The 13,439-nt window shown below is 39.7% G+C and overlaps 1 protein-coding gene across 2 annotated transcripts; it reads left to right on the top strand.

Moving 5' to 3' along the window:
• The first annotated feature begins 4,453 nt into the window (after positions 1 to 4,453).
• Positions 4,454 to 12,881, top strand: LOC118573224 (olfactory receptor 13A1-like). Of its 2 annotated transcripts, XM_036173461.1 has the most exons (2): positions 4,454 to 4,465; positions 11,967 to 12,881. In XM_036173461.1, the coding sequence occupies exons 1-2, from the start codon at positions 4,454 to 4,456 to the stop codon at positions 12,879 to 12,881; spliced, it is 927 nt and encodes a 308-aa protein (XP_036029354.1). The 2 variants fall into 2 exon arrangements, with proteins under 2 accessions (XP_036029354.1, XP_036029346.1); XM_036173453.1 differs by lacking the exon at positions 4,454 to 4,465 and having other exon boundaries at positions 11,925 to 12,881.
• The last annotated feature ends 558 nt before the right edge of the window (positions 12,882 to 13,439 follow it).

Raw genomic sequence — 13,439 nt, 5'->3', positions numbered from 1 at the left:
GATTAAAGTAAACTTAACAAGTGAAAATAATCTTTCTTTATAGTTTTTAAAGTACACTTAAGGAGGAGGATTACATTTTTAAAAACCATTTGATGTGTTTTATAGAATGCTTTCTTCCACATAGCCCAGTTCCATGAAGGTGCAGGACATTTTTATGATCCCAGAAGTCTTCTCACACTGTCTTGCTCAGGTCATAATAATTAGGAGGTAACACAGATGTATGTTTTCTGCTACCGATCAGGTTGTGAATGCATTTGCCTCCAAATGAAAGCACATAACTACACTGTCAACAGTTATTGTGCACATCTTACACTTTGGGCTCCATCCATAGTGTTGTCTGCTTACATTTGTTTTTTCTGTGATATATTTTTCTGGTTTGGTTTTATGAATAAAGCTACCATGAATTCTGTCAATCAATGTTGTGATTTAAAACAGAAGGTAACTGCATATGTTGACAGGACATGGGTTGATATGTCAGTATGTTTACACACATTCTCAGTAGATGTTTGTGTTTCTGTGACTTTGTCATCTCTGTCTTCTCAAGCTTTGAGCTCCTCCCTTCTTGTTATTTGTAAACACATAAGAGATTGTTGTGGAGTGTAGTCACTCCATGATGCAAAGCCCTAGTTTCTGTCTGTCTGTGCTTGGTTCCCATTGTCCTGTCTCCCTCAACACTTCCTCACCTTTGCCATTTACCATGTCTATTGGTTATTATTCTACTAACATAGAGTTTTGGATTTCCACACATGAGAGATTAATGTATCTGTCTTTCTGTGCCTGGGTTAGGTTTATTTGTCTCATCATTATTTATCTCATATTATTCTCCACTTCTATCCACTTTGCTGTAAATGAAAGGGTATCATACTTTTATGGTTGAATAATGTATATATATATATATATATATATATATATATATATATATATATATCCCTTTCCTTTGTCCTCTCATACCCTGATGGATTCTTATGCTTATTCTGTTTATTTGCTATTGTGACTTCTCCAGAGAGGAGTGTTGGTATCTCTTTGATGAGCTGATTTCATTTCCTTGGGCTCTATATACTGTAGTAGAGTTCTGACCTACATGGAATCTTTAATTCTAGTTTATTGAGGGACCTTCATATAATTTCCTTAATGGCTACACTAATTTCCATCAGTGTAGGAATTCCCTTTTCTCTGATTTTTTTTACTAACATTTGCTGTCTTTGTATTTTCCTAATGGCTATTGTGCTTGGAGAGATGACATCTCATTGTTGTATGATTGGCTTTCCCCTGATGGCTGATGAACTTGACTATTTTTATATATTTTGTAACGGTTTGTAGTTTTTAGAAATATAAAATCAGATTATTTGTTCTCTTATTAAATAAGATTGTTTATTTTTTTACTTTGAAGTCTTTATTCTGGATAATAATCTCCTGTCAGATGACTACTTTGAAAATATTTGTGAATTTTCATTTGCTGTGATGACATTTCTCAGTGTTACATAACCTTACTTGTCTATTTTTGGTTTTGTTGTGTGTGCTTTGGGAGTCTTATCTGATAAAAAAAATCATTGCTTATTCAGATGATTTGAAATGTTTCTTCTTGTCTTTCAGGCGTTATACTTGATCTTTGACCCATTTTGGATCGACTTTTGTATAGAGCAAGGAAAAGATCTTGTTTCATTCTTTGGCATGTGAACATCAGTTTCAACAGCACACATATTGAAGGACTTGTCTTTTCTTTCCTGTATGTTCTTGATGTCTATGTAAAAACAGCTGGGGGCAGGTTTCTTTGTTCATTTCTTGGATCTCTGATTCCTTCCTTCCTTCCTTCCTTCCTTCCTTCCTCTTCCTTTCTGTTTTTTTTTTTCTTGAAACAAGCTTTCTCTGTAGCCCAGGTTGGCGTCAATCTCAGAGAGTTCTGTTTGCCTCTGCCTTCTGAATGCTGGTATGATGAGGTTATGAGCCACCACTACCCTGCTTGTTTTGCAACTTTTATTAAAGAGGTTAACTCAATCTATTCCTAATCTATTGGAGTTTTTTCCTACCTATTGTGAACAAGATTTCCTCACAATTTCTTTATTGCAAGGACATTTATTGGTGTGTGAAGATGTGACTCATTTCTTGTGTTGATCTTGTGTCCTCAAGCTATTCTCCACTTCCTGTAGGAATTTTGTGTGCTGTTTCTTTTTCTCTACACTATTTGCTATGTTTATGTTCAAGACTATCACCATCAGTATATTCTGTGCTGTGTCATTTTTCTCTGTTGGTCTTGAATATTTCTTATTTTCTTTCTCTGTCATTTACCTGTGTGTCTTGGTAGTTTAGTATATTGATTGACAAGGTCTTATGCTCTTTATTTCCTTTTGTGTATCTGCCCTTTACTGTATTTCACACTCTTGAAAAATTTTTCATAGATATTATCTTTTCTTCATCTCAAGATGGGGGACTCCTTTAAAAACATTTTATAGACTTCTCTGGTGGTTGTGAATTTTTTAAGGTTTGCATACATTGGGAAGTCTCTGTTATTTCTTAAGAACATTTTCTGAACATATTCTTCTTTGCAGGTTTTACTCCCAGTCTAGTTGGATTCCCTTAAATCTAATTTGGCTTTTTTCTCATGCTAATTTAGAATTCTCTTAGTATTTGGAGGTTTTAACAACTGAAGTACAAGGTGCCTACTAAGGCTATTTTCTCATTATGTCTGCTTACATCTACTGTACCTAATTAGATGTCTGTCTTTCCCAACATCAAGACTTTATTGGCATTATTTCATTTGGTATATTTTCTATGACTTGACCTTTATTTTATAGTCTTAATGTTTTACAATTGCAAAACATGAGCCTGTACAAAGGTCTCTGCCTGATGCTTGGACAAGACTAGAAATTGTGTATGGAATCTGTGGCCTGGGTATGAAGCCCTTGGTTTCTGCCTGATATTAGGCCTCAAATCAGAAGATCTGGCATTGAATTCCAAGGTGTGTTGACTAGAGTCATTTTGGAAGAAGGACTCTCAACTGAGAAATGCTTCCATTAGATTGGCCGGGAGGCAAGTCTGGTGTAAATTTTCATAATTAAGGATTGAGGTGGAAGGGCCCAGCTCACTGTGGGCACACCTGGGTTGGTGGTCCTGAGTGCTGTGAGAAAACAGGCTGATAATGTCATCCTGATTTACTCATAGATCAGTGCCTTGCTCAGCCATCTTCAGAGATGCTTCCTCCTGCATCAGATAGGAACAAATACAGAGACCCACAATCAGACATGATGCAGAGGGTGAGAGAACTTGGAACATTCAGCCCAAATGGGATGTGTCTATCAAATAAATCCTCCCCTTCAGGGCTCAAAGAATCCCATAGATGAGGAGGCAGAAAGAGCATAAGAGATAGAGGGGATGGAGAACACCAAGAAAACAAAGCCCTTTATATCAATATGATCAAAGCTCATGTGAATTCATAGAAACTGAGGTAGCTTGAATAGGGCCTGTACAGGTCTGCACCATGTCCTCTTCATATATATGATGGCTTCCAGTTTAGTATTTTTATGGGATTCCTAAGTGTGCAAATGAATAGGTCTCTGATTCTTGTGCCTTCTCTTAGGTATTTTCCTTTTGTTCATTTGTCTTGTCCAATTCCGATGTGTTAGTTTTGTTTTATCTTATTTTATCTTATTATCCTTTAGAACTCTGTCTTCCAATGAGATACAAAAAGGGAGTGGAACTGGATGGGAGGGGAGGTGGGGAGGAACTGGGAAGAGTAGAGAGAAGGAAAACTGTAATCATGATGTGAGGAAAAAAATATTTTCAATAAATGAACAAAAGTAAAAATGTTCCCTTCTTCGGTTCCTGCCTCCAGGTTCCTTCCTTGAGCTCCTGTCCTGACTTCCCTTGATGATGGACAATAGTATGTGTGTGTCAGAGGTGTCTAATAAACTATTTGTTCCCAGGTTGCTTTTAGTCATGGTGTATTATCACAACAACAGGAACCGTAAATAAGACACAAGGCACAGATATGTGCTTGTTTCTCTGTCTTGCTCCACAGTTGGTACTGTTGTCGTCTGCATTATGTTGTTTCATGTTTAAGGACACGTAATAGTGACAGTCCTGTGGTTCCCGAACTAGTGGTCCCAGTGTTTAGCCTTTAGGTACTGGCTGAGGGCAGGGGTCATATGACTCTGAGCTCTACTGGATTTCAGTGGTGTAGTATGGTCCTGAGCTAAAGTTTAAAGACCTGGGCTTGATTCCTCTCCATCTCTCAAATAGGAATCCTTTTGCTGGTCATGGGAAGCACTTTCCTCTATGCCATATTTAGTCTATAGTGACTTACAAGGTACTAAAATCTATGGCATCTCTCCAGCTTCCTTTCTTCTCGTGAAGTTATTTTGATGTATAAATGGCTTTTGCAGTTTGAACATCTGTGGTAGATTATCACTAGTGAATCTTAGCCATCACCTTGCTCAATTCATTAAAAGATATTTGAATGCTAAATGGGGTTTGAACTCCTGGGATAAAGCCTTTATAATCAGAAAGGCTTATTATTTCATATAGTTTGATGTTTTAGACTGTCTTCAGTATTTGTATAATTATGCTTAAATTAAAATTTTCTTTTACATGCTTTTTTCATGTTTTTAGTATCTTGGAATGGTCTCATAAAAGAATGGGATTGAACACAGTTTTTTCCTGTTTAAACCTCAGTGAAACTTGGAGTTGAGCAGAGCTATATGGCCCCAGCTTTGGTCATTACCATATAATTCTCCATTAAATGTTTCCTAAATCTCCTCAATGTAACTGCTGGGTGAATTTCTAAAATAACAATTAATTTCTTACAGATACAGATGGTTTTGATTTTCTGTTGGTTTTTCCTGTGGTGATTGTTTTCAATTAACTTGTACCATTTTTGTGTTTCTAAATATAATTGACACATTTATCAAAATCTTTACTTTTAAAAAATATTTTTATTTATAGTTAATTTAATTTTACATATCAGCCACCCCATCCTCTCTCCTCCCACCCTCCAGCATTTCCCCCAATCCATCCCCCCAATTCCCACCTCCTCCAAGGCAAGGTCTCCCCTGGGGAGTCAGCCTAGCCTAGTAGATTCAGCTGAGGCAAGTCCAGTCCCCTCCTCCCTGCACCAAGGCTGAGCTAAGCATCTCAGCATAGGCCCTAGGTTCCAAAAAACCAGCTCATGCACCAAGGACAGGTCCTGGTCCCACTGCCTGGCGGCCTCCTAAACAGTTCAAGCTAATCAACTGTCTCATTTATCCAGAGGGCCTATTCTAGTTCCATGGGGGCTCCTCAGTTATTGGTTCACAGTTCATGTGTTTCTGTTAGTTTGGCTATTTGTCCCTGTGCTTTTGACAATCACGGTCTCGATATCTCTCACTCATACAATCCCTCCTCTTTCTCATCGATTGGACTCCTGGAGCACAACCTGGGACTTGGCTGTGGATCTCTGTATCTGCCTCCATCAGTCACTGATGAGAGTTCTATCATGACAGGGTGTTCTGCCATCTGATCACTAGAATAGGTCAGCTCAGGCACTCTCTCGACCATTGCCAGTAGTCTGTAGTGGAGGTATCTTTGTGGATTTCTGGGGACCTCTCTAGCACTTTGCTTCTTCCTATTCCCATCGGGTCTTCATATATCATGGTATCTCTTCCCTTGTTCTCCCACTCTGTTCCTGATCCAGCTGTGATTTCCCACTTCCCTAAGCTCTCCTTCCCCCTGACCTTTGCCCTCCATGACTCCCCTCACCCCAGTTTGCTCATGTAGATCTCATCTATTTCTCTGTCACTGGGTGATCTCTGTGTCTTTCTTAGGGCCCTCTTTACTAGGTAGCCTCCCTGGAGTTGTGAGTTGCAGTCTATGTTCATAGTAGCATTATATGTAATAGCCAGAACCTGGAAACAACCTAGATGCCTTTCAACTGAAGAATGGATAAAGAAAATGTGGTACATATACACAATGGAGTATTACTCAGCAGAGAAAAACAATGACATCATGAGGTTTGCAGGCAAATGGATGGAACTAGAAAATATCCTGAGTGAGGTAACCCAGATTCAGAAAGACAAACATGGCGTGTACTCACTCAGAAGTGGATACTAGTTGTAAAGCAAAAAATCTTTACTTTTAATCTCTTGAAAACCTACTGGTTATTTAAACTCTTTCCTCTAGTCTTGTTTATGATCATTTCTCTTATTTTATTTTTGATGGATTTTCCAGAATGCTATCAGTATTGCAAACTTACTAAAGGAGCAGTATTTAAACATGATTATTTTCTCCAACATTTATTTTCCATTTCATTATTTTCTTCTCTTACCTCATCATTTCCTTGTAACTTAGGATTTAATTGTCTATTATTGTTCCTTAATATGGAAGCATAAATTATTGATTTATAACCTTTCTCATCTTCTTACATAGGTTTATTTTTGATAGACATAATATCCATAAATTTGTCCCTCTTCCCATTGAGTATGATTTGCTTTGGTTTTATTTTTAAAAGTGGAGTCTCACTGTATAGCTCTGGAAGATCTGAAATCATTTGTCTAGATCAGTCTGGCTTTGAGTTGCCTGTATCCCAACAGCTGGGATTAAAGATCTGTTGCTGTCACACTCAGATTTTCACCAATTTTGAAATGTTACAATTTTAAAAATCATTTTTAATAATTCTTTGAAAATTTCATACAATGTATTTTGATCATGTTTGTGCTCTCTCCCCATCGACTCCCAGATACACTGCCACCTCTCTACTCCAATTTTTAAAAAAAATTTTTATTCATTTTACATACCAACCATAGTTCCTCCTCCCATCCCTCCTCCCTCCCCGACCTTTGCATCACCCTGGCCCACCCCACATCCACCTGTCCAAAAGGATAAGGCCTCCCATGGGGAGTGAACAAAGCCTAGTACATTCAATTGAGGCAGGACCAAGCACCTCTCCCCTGCATCAAGGTTGAGCAAGGCACCTCATCATAGGGAATGGGCTCCAGAAAACCAGTTCATGCACCAAGGACAGATTCTGATCCCACTGCCAGGGGCCCTCCCAGCAGACCAAGCTACACAACTCTCTCCCATATGCAGAAGGCCTAGTTTAGTCCCATGCAGGCTTCACAGATGTTGGTCTAGAGTCTGTGAGTTCCCAAGAACTGGGTTCAGTTGTCTCTATAGATTTTTCCATCATGATCTTGACTCTCCTTGTTCATATAATCCCTCTTCCCTCTCTTCAACTGGACTCCTGGAGCTTGGCCTGGTGGTTGGTTGTGGATCTCTTCATCTGCTTCCATCAGTTACTGGATGAAGACTCCATGATGACAGTTAAGGCATTCACCAATCTGATTACTGGGTAGGCCAGTTCAGGCACCCTCTCCACTATTACTAGTAGTCTAATCTGGGGTCGTCTTTGTGGGTTCCTGGGAATTTCCCTAGTACCAGGTTCTCCATAACCCTATAATGGCTCCCTCTATTAAGGCATCTCTTTCATTGCTCTCCCACTCCATCCCTCCCCCAGCTCTATCATCCAGTTCTCTCATGTTCTCCTCCCCCATCCCCTCCCCTCTACCCTCTCCCAGTTTACTGATGGAGATCTCACCTATTTCCACTTCCCAAGGTGCTCTATGTCCCTTTTAGGGTCCTCCTTGTTAGCTAGCTTCTGTGGAGCTGTGAGTTGTAGTCTGGTTATCCTTTGTTTTACAACTAGTATCCACATATGACTCAGTACATACCATGTTTGGCTTTCTGAATCTGAGTTACCTCACTCAGGATGATATTTTCTAGTTCCATCCATTTGACTGCAAATTTCATGATTTCACTGGTTGTTTTTTTTTTTTTTTTTTTTGTTTTGTTTTTTGCTGCTGAGTAGTACTCCATTGTATATATATATATATATATATATATATATATATATATATATATATATATATATCACATTTTCTTTATCCACTCTTTGGTTGAGGAGCATCTAGGTTGTTTCCAGGTTCTGGTTATTATGAACAATGCTGATATGAACATAGTTGAGCATGTGTCCTTGTGGTAAGATTGAGCATTCCTTGAGTACATGCCCAAGAGTGGTATAGCTGGGTCTTAAAGATTGATTCCCAATTTTCTGAGAAACCACCATACTGATTTCCACAGTAGCTGTACAAGTTTACACTCCCACCAACAGTGAAGGAGTGTTCCACTTGCTCCCCATCCTTTCCAACATAAGCTGTCATCCATGTTTTTGATCTTAGCCATTCTGACAGGTGTAAGGTACTTTGATTTGTATTTCCCTGATGACTATGGATGTTGAATAATCCTGTAAATTTCCTTTGGCCATTTGAGATTCTTCTGTTGAGAATTCTCTGTTTAGCTCTGTAGAACATTTTTTAATTGGATTGTTAGATATTTTGATGTTTAGTTTCTTGAGTTATTTATACATTTTGGATATCAACCCTCTGTCAGATGTGTGGTTGATGAAGATCTTTTCCCATTATGCAGACTGCCAGTTTGTTTTATTGACTATGTCCTTTGCTCTACAAAAGCTTCTCAGTTTTAGGAGGTCCCATTTATTAATTGTTGCTCTCAGTGTCTGTGCTACTGGTGCTGTATTTAGGAAGTGGTCTTTTGTGGCAATGCATTCACAACTACTTCCTACTTTCTATTCTATCAAGTTCAGTGTAAATGGATTTCTGTTGAGGTCTTTGGTCCACTTGGAGTTGAGTTTTGTGCATGGAGTTAGATATGGATCGATTTGCAATCTTCTACATGTTGACATCCAGTCTGTCCTTTGGTGTATTTTTTTCTTCTTGTAATAAATCATGTGTATGTAGATGTGTGGACAGATGTCTGGGTCCTCAAATCACTCAATATATTACATTTCTCTGTTATTTCTTTTTAGATGTGTCATTTAGAAATCTACAACTTACATTCTATCTAATTATATTTTTTTAGTGTTAAAAGAAAAATGTAATTGTTTTAGAACATTAATGATGTCAGCAACTGAATGACACAAAGTTTCTGTCCTTCCAGAGTGACACAGTGTTGGTTGCTTTAAATGTTTCAGACCCACAGTAATCCATACATGTCTTTTAAGCAAAGCTGATTTTCTTGAAAGCCTCTTTCTTTACAGTGGGGAGATTGGACACATGAGGTGATTTCAGTCTTTTCTGTCTCCTGACATTTTGTTTGTTGACCTGTTATTGAGATGAGGCCTCAGATCATTAAACCTCCCATTGCACTGATCAATCTGGAAGCCTGAGAAGCGTCCAGCACGGTGTCTCCTTGTAAAAGTTGCTTGGAGAACCTGATGCCGGCAGCACAGTTCTTCTCAGCTGGCTTTGGAGTCTGTTGCATCTCTGTTCTGAGTTGCTTTGCTTTGAATTAGACCAGTCTTGCTTCCCTTTTTTTCTTAATCAAGTTTTCATGGTTTAGAAAGAATTCACTTTGGCCTTTCCTGTCTCATTGTTGTTGATTCTTTATCACTGAGAGACAAGTGTGTGCTCCAAATCAATGGGGGAAGTGGGACAGTTGATAAGAGGCAAGGTTGCATACCTTCAAAACGGGGCCCTTGTTGCTAGAGTCAGAACTCATGTCCACTGAACAGTGGTTAGAACACTGGCCGTTTGGTAACCTTGTTCCCTCTATTTTGTAGAAGCGTCTTCCAATAATTTGAACAGCCCATTGAAACCAAGAAATTACCAACTGGAGCTTGCTCTGCCTGCTGAGGAAGGGAAAAATACAATAATATGTGCTCCTACTGGTGAGTCAATTGCAGTAGCTTACATCATTTTCTCTTTGCTTTTTCTTTGGTCTTTGGGTGCTGTGATACAACAAAGAAGTTCAAGGTTTCCCTTGTTTTGTTTGTCATTGGGAAAGCTGTCCTCTCAATCGTCTCAATGTATTTTTTGTGGATGTGTTATTAATATGGAGATAGTTAAATCAATGGCAAAACTTTTTGACAGATTTCAATTTTTTAAAAAATTCTTTCCTCTAGCTCAGCCTAGAGTCAATCTTGATCAACACTCCCTGTGCTTGGCAAAGGTGAATCCTGAAGGTGGGAGTTAATATAACCCATCAGTTATTAGGAGAGTATTTCAATACTATCAGGAGAGTATTTCAAATTTCAAATGTGGCTGAATTAGATTGAGAAACTGCCAAGACTATTAGAGGAATTAACATTTGTAAGTTTGCTTCTGTAGAACCATTAACTTTTCCAATGTATAAATTAGGTTCTCTAGTGGAATAGAAAAAGAGAGGGGAGATACAGAATAGGGAGAAAGATGGTGAGGTATAACATTGTAACATGGTTGCAGAGGTGTAAACATGATATTTGAGTGTCTGTAGTAAAAAATGGAGACAGTAATGTTTAAACTTCAACACTTACTACTAAGTTGGGAATAATAGAGGTTGTGAGCCATATTATGGAAAACATATGTGAGATAAAATGTAATAAAAAATGAAGTGTTGTAAGACTGAACAAACACTAACACAAAGTAGGAGTGGCGAGCACCACTGTATTCAGTAAGCCTTGGAACAATTCACTGACTATTATGTCATGGCTGTGTTCAGTCATAAAGAACAATATCTTTTACGCTGGGCACTGAAGGAGAGGTGCAACAAAAAAAAAATATTTCCAGATAAGTAGCGCTGCATAAAATTGCCACATAGAGATTTATGTAGGAGTAGAATGTGTTCACATATGCACTTATGAAGGAACCTATAGAAAAGGCAACTGGGTGATGTCAGATATGTATTCTATGTCAAGCTATAGAGCTTGATAAGCTAAAGGACTTGAGAGAGTCACTGTAGATTTGGACTTGGGGAAAGAAGGCCACACTCTGTATTCCTTGGATGATTGAGGAAGAAACTGGAAATGTTATAAATGACAAGAAGTCAAAAATTGTGAAAGAGCTGAAGACATCAGGAACATGAGGTATAGTATTGGAAAAGCTATAGTTGCAGGTTTTGAGGACCAGTTACATATCGTAAAGAGGATGCAGAACACTGTTCTAGGCTTGTAGAACAGAATCTTCTAAAGATCTATCAAGAGCATAGGCTTGAGGTAAGACAATGATTCAGAGAGATGCAGCTGTGCTCCATAGACTAAGCATCTTGAAACACTAGAGATGTAGTTGTAGCAGAGAATGAGCTTCCACATAAGGTCATTAACAGCACGCAAGGAAAAGCTGTGGAAAGTGGCAAAGAATTTAGCTGTTGGATTGATGGCTTTGATGTTGTCTGTGGTTTGTGGAGACATAAAAGCCATAGAATTACTTTGGATGTACAGGCTAAAGTTTTGAGAAATGATCTCTGGGGCAATAGATTTGAAGTTGGTTAGAGTCAGGACACTATCAACAACAAGAGAAGTCACAGATCACAGGAAATCAAATTCAGAAAATACATGGCTACTTGGTCATGGGGAATGACAATTATAATGTTGACACGTGTAATAGAGCACCCACTCTAAATATCAAAGACAAGGTGACTGAGAAGTCAGAAGACCAGGTCTTAGAGTAAGGTATAAGGACCATCTCAGTGTGTAACCATCCAAAAGATGCCATCATGTGCAGAATACTTGCTGTGGAGGTGAGGGGTATAGTTGTTGTTAGGGGTATGGCTGTGTCTCCACACACTGGCAGAAGAGCACAGTGCTTTGTGGCTATGGAAAAGTAAAGCATATGTGGGTCCTGAATGAAGGATGCTCCACTCAATCCACAGGTTCAAGAAGATAAGGAAGGAAGAGATATCCCTCTTGATCCAAATTAGTAGGGTGAGAGTTTCTAGGTAGAAAATTAAAAGCTGTGATTTCCAAATGGTGTGGTACAGACAATAAGGAACAAGAAATATCCATTAAAGAAATACATTCACTCCTCCTTTTCCTTACAGCAGAGAATTTTGAGATGAACAAGTTTGAAAATCAGATGTTGAAGTGGTAAATTGTGATATTTTCTCAGAAGCCAACAGACACATCAATGGACCCAATACTCTCCATCAAGATGTCAAGGCCCAACCAGACAATGGTGACAGAGTTTGTGCTGGAAGGGTTCTCAGAGCACACCGGTCTACGACTGCTCCTGATAGGCTGCTTCCTATCCCTCTACACAATGGCTCTACTAGGCAACATTGTCATCATTGCTTTGGTCACCTCCAGCTCTGGGCTCCACAGTCCCATGTACTTTTTCCTGTGCAACCTGGCCACCATGGATATTGTCTGCACCTCCTCTGTGTTGCCCAAGGCACTGCTTGGTCTAATCTCTGATGAAAACACCATCTCTTTCAAGGGGTGCATGGCCCAGCTGTTCTTCCTTGTCTGGTCCTTGTCTTCTGAGCTGCTGCTGCTCACAGTCATGGCCTATGACCGCTACATGGCCATCTGCCATCCGCTGCACTATAGCTCTAGAATGAGCCCACACCTGTGTGGGACCCTAGCCATGGGTGTGTGGTCCATCTGTGCTCTGAACGCATCTATCAACACTGGTCTGATGACACGGCTGTCATTCTGTGGCCCCAAGGTCATCACCCACTTCTTCTGTGAGATCCCCCCACTCCTCCTCCTCTCCTGCAGCTCCACATATGTGAATAGCATTATGACTCTTATGGCAGATGCCTTTTATGGAGGTATCAACTTCATCCTCACTTTACTCTCGTATGGCTGCATCATCGCCAGCATCCTGCGCATGCGTTCTGCTGAGGGCAAGAGGAAGGCCTTTTCTACCTGCTCCTCCCACCTCATTGTGGTCTGTGTGTACTACTCATCTGTGTTCTGTGCCTACATCAGTCCTGCTTCCAGCTACAGCCCAGAAAGAAGCAAAGTGACTTCGGTGCTGTACTCAGTGCTCAGCCCAACCCTGAACCCCCTCATCTATACACTGAGGAACAAGGATGTCAAGCTCGCTCTGGGGAGACTCTTGCCCTCTTCCTCACATTAAGTGGAGATGTGCAGGCTGCTCTCCTGGCTTTGACTGTTCCTACACATGCCCTCCTGAAAGCAGCCCTGTGGAGTGGGGTGTACCTATTATTGTTTTAGAAAAACATCCCTGATCCAAGCACTGGACAGTTCTTACTATAACCTCAAAAACAACAACATTCTTAGAGGCAATATAAAAATGCAAGCTTCATTTCTTGACAAGTACAAACCATTTCAAAAAGTAATGAAAATTTATCTAAATGGAGATTTCATATTCCTGGACTGGACGATTTTCAGTGGGTAACCATGGTGATAGTCACAAAACAAAGCCCTTTCATCCTGTGCCACCCTGTAACCATCACAGGACCTTGTTTCAGAAGTATAGCTAATGAATCTAAACTTCATACAGAGACTCGGGGGCCTAAATGGTCACCTTGTCGTAGGAAGACCAAAGTTGACTGACACAAGATTTCCATTTCACAGCTTCCTTCTGGGCTGTGGTAGGCAACACTGGTGGCATTGGCATGGAGAGAGAGGCATTTGGCAGAGCAGAGATGAAGCTTATGTTTCAAAAGTGAAC

The sequence above is a fragment of the Onychomys torridus genome, chromosome 1, assembly GCF_903995425.1.
Source record: "Onychomys torridus chromosome 1, mOncTor1.1, whole genome shotgun sequence".
In the NCBI taxonomy this organism is placed as follows: Eukaryota; Metazoa; Chordata; class Mammalia; order Rodentia; family Cricetidae; genus Onychomys; species Onychomys torridus.
Note: the sequence above shows the minus strand (reverse complement) of the source record. Positions and strands in the feature narration are given on the sequence as shown.

Bases quoted from the DNA above. Each gene is read 5' to 3' on its own strand.
- LOC118573224 (XM_036173453.1), top strand. From the start codon at position 11,925: ATGGACCCAATACTCTCCATCAAGATGTCAAGGCCCAACCAGACAATG.